Raw genomic sequence first — 7,847 nt, forward strand, 5'->3', positions numbered from 1 at the left:
TTGATGATTGTATAATGTTCAGCACCATTTGCAACTCCTCAGACACTGAAGCAGTCCATGTTCAAATGCAGCAAGACCTGGACAATATCCAGGCTTGGGGTGACAAGTGGCAAGTAACACACATGCCACACAAGTGCCAGGCAATTACATTCTCCAACAAGGGAGAAACTAAGAATAGCCCCTTGACATTCAATGGCATTACCATCACTGAATCCCCCGTTTCAATATCCTGCGGGTTACCATTGACCAGAAACTAAACTTGACCAGCCATATAAATACTGTGGCTACAAGAGCAGGTCAGAGGCTGGGAATCCTGCAGTGAGTAACTCACCTCCTGACTCCCCATAGCCTGTCCACCATCTACAAGGAGCAAGTCAGGAGTGGGATGGAATACTCCCCACTTGTCTGGATGAGTGCAACTCCCAAAACACTCAAGAAGCTTGACACCATCCATTGATTGGCACCACATCCACAAACATTCACTCCCACCACCACCATCGCACAGTAGCAGCAGTGTGTACCATCTATAAGATGCACTGCAGAATTCACCAAGTCTCCTTAAACAACCTTCCAAATCCACGACCACTACCATCTAGAAGGACAAGGGCAGCAGACACATGGGAACACCACCACCTGGAAGTTCCCCTCCAAGTTACTCACCATCCTGACTTGGAAATATATCGCCGTTCTTTCACTGTCACTGGTTCAAAACCCTGGAACTCCCTAACAGCACTGTGGGTGTACCTACACCACATGGACTGCAGCGGTTCAAGAAGGCAGCTCAGCACCACCTTCTCAAGGGCTGTTAGGGATGGGAAATAAATCCTGTCCCAACCAGTGACACCGTTATCCCATGAACGAGTAAAAATAAAACATATGCCTTCACAAACAGTTCCTCACATTCACATCCTCACACTCAGTTCCTCATACTCAGTGTCATGGGTGCGCTGCACTAATGGAGGGTCAGTGCTGACAGAGCGCTGTATTGTCACAGATGCAGTAATGAGGGAGCACTGCATTGCTGCAGGGTCGGTACTGAGTGAATATTGCACATTCACATGGGCAGTATCGGGGGAGTGCTGCACTGTTAGACGGTCACTACTAAGGGAGAGCTGCGCTGTCAGAGAGTCAGTACTCACGCTCAACCTTCACCTACTCCGTGACATTCCAACCCTGCAACAATGTGGCACTTTCTCAGTACTGACCCTGCAACAATGCAGTGCTCCCTCATTACTGCCTCTGTGAAAGTACAGCACTCTGTCAGCACTGACCCTCCATTAGTGCAGCGCACCCATGACACTGATGCTCTGATAGTGCGGCCCTCTCTCAGCACTGACCCTCCGACAGTGCAGCACTCCCTCAGTGCTGACCCTCCGACAGTGCAGCACTCCTTCAGTACTGACCCTCTGACAGTGCAGCGCTCCCTCAGTACTGACCCTCCAACAGTGCAGCACTCCCTCAGTACTGACCCTCCGACAGTGCAGCACACCCTCAGTACTGACCCTCCGACAGTGCAGTGCTCCCTCAGTACTGACCCTCTGACAGTGCAGCTCTCCCTCAGTACTGACCCTCTGACAGTGCAGCTCTCCCTCAGTACTGACCCTCTGACAGTGCAGCTCTCCCTCAGTACTGACCCTCTGACAGTGCAGCGCTTCCTCAGTACTGACCCTCCGACAGTGCAGCACTCCCTCAGTACTGACCCTCCGACAGTGCGGCGCTCCCTCAGTACTGACCCTCCGACAGTGCAGCACTCCCTCAGTACTGACCCTCCGACAGTGCAGCACTCCCTCAGTACTGACCCTCCGACAGTGCAGCACTCCCTCAGTACTGACCCTCCGACAGTGCAGCACACCCTCAGTACTGACCCTCCGACAGTGCAGCACTCCCTCAGTACTGACCCTCTGACAGTGCAGCTCTCCCTCAGTACTGACCCTCTGACAGTGCAGCTCTCCCTCAGTACTGACCCTCTGACAGTGCAGCTCTCCCTCAGTACTGACCCTCCGACAGTGCAGCACTCCCTCAGTACTGACCCTCTGACAGTGCAGCGCTTCCTCAGTACTGACCCTCCGACAGTGCAGCACTCCCTCAGTACTGACCCTCTGACAGTGCGGCGCTCCCTCAGTACTGACCCTCTGACAGTGCGGCGCTCCCTCAGTACTGACACTCTGACCATCACTCTGCTTACGAAATGACGGAACATGCTGCCAACTGAGTCAAAAGTTGTGTGTTTGTGGTTCTCTCCTAAACCTGTCAGTTGGATACTGGGGGCTTGTAATTGGCATCAGTGTCACAGTGTGATGAATAGAAAATGCAGCCTGAATGAGGTCTGGGACTGCTGAGAAGGTGGGAGAGAGAGAGAGTGAACACCCAAGTGTTGTACAGGTCAGTGTGTGTGTACGTGTAAGCACATGCCCAAATACACACGTGTAAAATGTACATTTTCCATGAAGATAGGAATGAGGTAGCCAATGTTGAATAGCCATGCAACATGCTGTCTCTCATTTCTCATATAAGCTTTGGGCTATGGGAGAATGGATGAGTGTGAACTCACTGCCTGTGTCACTCACCCTGCCGTTCAGCCCCATGTGGAGCACTTACTGGTTGTGTATTCTAACCCTGCTCCAGATATTCCTGTTATCCCGGACTTGGAGGAAGTGCAGGAGGAGGATCTTGCCATGCAGGTGGCAGCCCCCCCCAGGTAAGCACTGGTTCAAAGGTGAGGTTGGTTCATGGTGGGGATGGGGGCCAGTGTGGGTGGGGGTGGGTTCAGGGTGTGGGTGGGGGTCAGTGTGGCTGGGGATGGGGGTGAGTGTGGGTGGGGGTTGGGGATCAGTGTGGGTGGGGGTTGGGGATCAGTGTGGGTGGGGGTTGTGGGTCAGTGTGGCTGGGGCTTGGGGGTCAGTATGGGTGGGGATGAGTGCCAGTGTGGGTGGTGATGGGTGTCAGTGGGGGTGGGGATGGGGGTCAGTGTGGTGGGGGTTGGGGTAAGTGTGGGTGATGATGGGGATCAGTGGGGGTTGGGGGTCAGTGTGAGCAGGGTTGGGGGTCAGTGTGGGCGCGGTTGGTTCTGGGTGAGGATGGGGGTCAGTGTTGGTGGGGGTTGGGGATCAGTGTGTTGGGGTGTTGGTTCTGGGTGAGGATGGGGGCATGCTGGGTTGGGCAATCAGTGTGAATGGGGAAAAAGGAATGCTGAACTTTGGGATTAGAGTTCGGGGTCACTAATCCGCCAATATTGTCCCAGGTTCTCCTTGACACTGCTGTGAGCACACTGAGAAAAATCATACCATACAGAGGGATCTAGGTGTCCTGGTACATGAATCACAAAAAGTTAATATGCAGGTACACCAAGTGACTAGGAAGGCAAATGCAATATTGGCATTTATTGCAAGGGGGATAGAATATAAAAGTAGGGATGTTTTGCTACAAAAGGACATGGCATTGATGTGACCATATCTGGGGTAGTGTGTGCAATTTTGGTCTTATTTAAGAAAGGATATAAGTACATTGGAAGCAGTTCAGAGAAGTTTCACTTGACTGATTCCTGAGATAGGGGAATTATGCTATGAGTAAAGGTTGGCTAGGCTGGGCCTTTATCCATTGGAAGAACTAGAGGTGGTCTTATTGAAACATATAAGATCCTGAGGGGACTTGACAGGGTGGATGCTAAAAAGATGTTTCCCCTTGTGGGAGAGACTAGAACTCGGGGACACAGATTAAAAAAGAGGGAGTCTTCCTTTTAAGACAGAGATGAGGAGAATTTTTCTCTCTGAGTGAGTTGGTCTGTGGAATTCTCTTCCTCAGGGAGCAGTGAAGGCAGGGTCATTGAATATTTTTAAGGCTGAGTTAGATAGATTCTTGATTGACAAGGAAGTCAAAGGGGATTGGGAGTCAGGCAGGAAAGTACAGTTGAGGCCACAATCAGATCAGCCATGATCTTATTGAATAGCGGAGCAGGCTCAAGGGGCCGAATGGCCTACTCCTGTTCCTAATACATATGTCAGGAAGAAATTTGGGGTTTTTTATTCTTTTATTTCTTAGTTATAAAAATACTGGAGCTAGGAGCATATGGCTCATATATCATCCAATCAAATAACAGAATTTATAAACTTTTTGATTGGCTGGGGAAGGGGAATATTGAGACAATGGACATGTTGCAATGGTCAGTGGAAGGAGTGTGGGGATGGGACAGGTGGAGCTGGAGGTCACGTGATTAAACTTTCAGGAATTGACATTAAGGCAGAAGAGGGGTTGGAGTGAGAGCTTGGGGTGGAATTAGGTAATTTGGGATGGATTGGGATTGAAATGTGGAGATGGGATGTCATGCGGTGAGGTTGGAATGTGAGGCTGGGGTGGGATTGGAGTGAGGGAGCTGGGTTGGAATGGGATTGGGATAATAGACTGTGATTGATGAGCGATGGAGGAAGTGTTTGCATTCTAATGAATGTTACCTAAAAACTAGCTAGAAACCTCCCACCATCACTCCAGCCAACCCCACTCAATATTGAAAACTGCACCAACTTCAGACAGCACGTCACTCACAGAGCTTGACAGGACATGCTAAAAAGGGGAGTAGTAACTTAAAATAACTATATACAGCAAATAAGCTTAAATCCCATCTCCTTTTCTCAGCATTCAGGTAAACCGAGTGATGACATATCGAGATCTGGACAATGACTTAATGAAGTATGGAGCTTTCCAGACCCTGGTGAGTGTCAGTGCTACCAGAGTATGGCGGTGGGCGGGGGGGAGGGGATGGTGTAGTTCAGGCAGAGACTATTCCAACTTTCTCCTGATTGTCCTCTCATCTTGCACCCTACATCTGCTTGAGCTCACCCAAAACTCTGCTGCCCGTATCCTGACTCACAGCAAGTCCTGTTCACCCATCATCCGTTTTTAAAATTTATTAACAGGATGTGAGTGCCACTGGCAATTCCAGCATTTATTGCCCATCCCTATTTGCCCTTGAGAAGGTGGTGGTGAGCTGCCTTCTTGAATTGCTGCACTCCATGTGGCCTAGATACACCCACAGTGCTGTTAGGGAGGGAGTTCTAGGATTTTGACCCAGCATGAAGAAATAGTGATATATTTCCAAGTCAGGATGGTGTGTGGCTGAAGGGGAACTTGCAGAAGGTGGTGTTCCCCTGTGTCAAACACCCTTGTGCATCTCAGTGGCTCAGTGATCTACATTGAGCATTGCTGGATTGGGAACCAATTTTATCTTAGCTGTTATGAACAATGTATAATTTTTAAGTTGAATATATATTTGTGTGATGAGAAAGGTAAAATGGCCATTTGTATGTATGCATTTTTAATGAGGTTTTACAACTCCTGAAGGTAAAGAGATGGGTTAAAAGTTTAGTGATTGTGGGCAGGAAAACACAAAGTAGAAAAAACTTTACTGTTGCCCACAGAGGTCCAGAGATACAGACACGGAGATAAGACAAGAGAGAGAGTTCAGTGTGTGCCAGAGAGTGAAGACAAGGATTTTCACCTGTCTGAGAAGAAAGCCTTACAAGGCTATTGGGGCAGTAGTTGACTGAATAGTCAATTGTAGAACTCAGTAAAATGATCAGTTTAGCAGGAGTGCTACAGGAAGACTGAGTATAGAATGCAGTTTTGGGTGTCTCGGGGAGAGATACAGGTTGGGTGAGAAGCGTCAAGTGAATGCTTGGGAATTCACTGGAAGGAAACAGTTTGCAACTGTGTCATTCCCGAGCGAGAAGCCTTTGTGTGTCAAGTGAGTGGTAACTCTTAACTGATTTGTGTGTCTGTAAAGATATTGCTGGGGTAAAGGAATAGCATGAATTTGAATCGTCATCTGTTTGTATTGAGATCTTTCCAACCTTTTTGCCTGGTGTAATATGGTTCACTTTCCTTGCTTAATAAATGTTTTATTCTCTGTGTTAAAAGTTCATCACATTCCGTGAATTTGTTTAGTAACTTGCCTCCATGGTTTCTAATAAGACATTAGGACCTATCAAGCCAAGTTTCACTCTGGGATCTTACTTGTCTAGTGTTAACATCAATTGGGCTGGTAACAAATCCCTGTTTGCAAAACCCTCCATGGCCTAGCCCCTCCCTATCTCCTCCAGCTAGACGTTCCTCTGAGATCGCTGTGCTCTAAATACAGCCTCTTGAGCTTCACCAAATTAATTGCTCCACCATTGCTGGCCGTGCCTTCAGCTGCCTGGGCCTAAGCTCTGGAATTCATTATCTAAACATTGCCTCCTGTCTACTTGTCTTGATGCTCCTTAAATCTTACCTCTTTGACCAAGCTTTAGGCCATGTAATATTTTCTCATCTGGCTCAGTGTTAAATTTTGTTTGAAAATGCTCCTGTGGAGCACCTTGGAACATTTGAGTATGTTAATGTGCAATTAGTTGTTCTAATTCACTGTCCCAACTCTACTGCCTTTGCTGAGTGTGTGGAACTTATCTGATTATATATGTGTTTCTAACAGGATGGAGATATTGATCTGAAACTGCTGAGTCGTGTGTTATCGGCGGAGCAGGAGGTCAGAGAGGTGAGATTGAGGACACACTAAACATTAACAGCGAAAATGAGAGCTGAAGCAGAGAGCGTGCATTAGGGTGTAAGGTGAGATCAGGGCATGGGCAGGAGAGAGAACATCACCTTCCGACTGACCAAAAGAGATGGACAGCGGTTTAACAACATGACCACTGGTATCAGTTCAGAGAGTGGGAAGCGACTGGAAAATAATCCCCGGATTCCTTTGGGGGAATCGTAATGCCCTCAAGATACTGACTCTCACTGGGATGTGGATCACAGTGTGAATCTGGTTTTCTGTATCTAACCCCGTGCTGTACCTGTCCTGGGAGTGTTTGGTGGGGACAGTGTAGAGGGAGCTTTACTCTGTATCTAACCCCGTGCTGTACCTGTCCTGGGAGTTTGGGCTGACAGTGGGATTAGATTGATTGGTTTGATCAGCAGATAATTCACTGCTGAAGAGGAGGCTCTGAGTATCCCTACAATATTGATTTTTGTCCCTTCCTGTTTTGCATTTGAGCAGGAGGATGAATGCTGGAGTTGGGATCATCTGTTCACTGAAGTGTCCTCAGAGCTACTGACTGAATCTGAGGATGGTGCTGGGCAGGATGAGGAGGAAGCCAAGGTGTTGTCTGCACCAGCCTGATTGAAACAGGAATCTTGCTTTTGGTTTATCAACCTATTGTTGCAGTTTTTGCTTGATCTGATATTTGCCTTGGATATTAATGTTAAAATGCCAGAGCTTGAAAAGTAGAAAGTGTTTTTATACCTGTTATATTTCCATGTTTGTCTTTATTAGCTGGGTGGCGATGAGTGGTGAACTGGCTGTGTGCGTGTGTATATGGAGCTGTTACACTCACCAAATGCTAACGTGCAGTATCAGGTTCGCACCAAGCCCTGGCTCAAAATGCCAGCCCTAAACACACACACACACACACACACACACACACACACACACACACACACACACTCCCACACTCCCACTCACTCCCTCTTACACACACTGAAACTCATACTCCCTCTTACACACACTCCCTCTTACACACACTCAAACTCATACTCCCTCTTACACACACTCCCTCTTACACACACTCCCTCTTACACACACTCCCTCTTACACACACTCCCTCTTACACACACTCCCTCTTACACACACTCCCTCTTACACACACTCCCTCTTACACACACTCCCTCTTACACACACTCCCTCTTACACACACTCCCTCTTACACACACTCCCTCTTACACACACTCCCTCTTACACACACTCCCTCTTACACTCAAACTCTCTCACACTCGCTCAAACTCTCTCACACTCGCTCAAACTCTCTCACACTCAC

At 48.1% G+C, this 7,847-nt stretch overlaps 1 protein-coding gene across 5 annotated transcripts in view; it reads left to right on the forward strand.

The window, feature by feature from the left end:
* The window catches only part of LOC121292213 (intraflagellar transport protein 43 homolog A), a 50,503-nt gene extending 43,224 nt beyond the window's left edge, over positions 1-7,279 (forward strand). For 4 of the 5 annotated variants that reach the window (XM_041213903.1, XM_041213906.1, XM_041213907.1 and 1 more), the window contains 4 exons: positions 2,626-2,698; positions 4,630-4,705; positions 6,461-6,523; positions 7,028-7,279. In XM_041213903.1, the coding sequence (XP_041069837.1) occupies positions 2,626-2,698; positions 4,630-4,705; positions 6,461-6,523; positions 7,028-7,153 (338 nt within the window). In that variant the 3' untranslated portion in view covers positions 7,154-7,279. The remainder of the gene's footprint in view (positions 1-2,625; positions 2,699-4,629; positions 4,706-6,460; positions 6,524-7,027) is intronic. The other variant, XM_041213904.1, reaches the window with a different exon arrangement.
* The last annotated feature ends 568 nt before the right edge of the window (positions 7,280-7,847 follow it).

The sequence above is a fragment of the Carcharodon carcharias genome, chromosome 20, assembly GCF_017639515.1.
Source record: "Carcharodon carcharias isolate sCarCar2 chromosome 20, sCarCar2.pri, whole genome shotgun sequence".
Lineage (NCBI taxonomy): Eukaryota > Metazoa > Chordata > Chondrichthyes > Lamniformes > Lamnidae > Carcharodon > Carcharodon carcharias.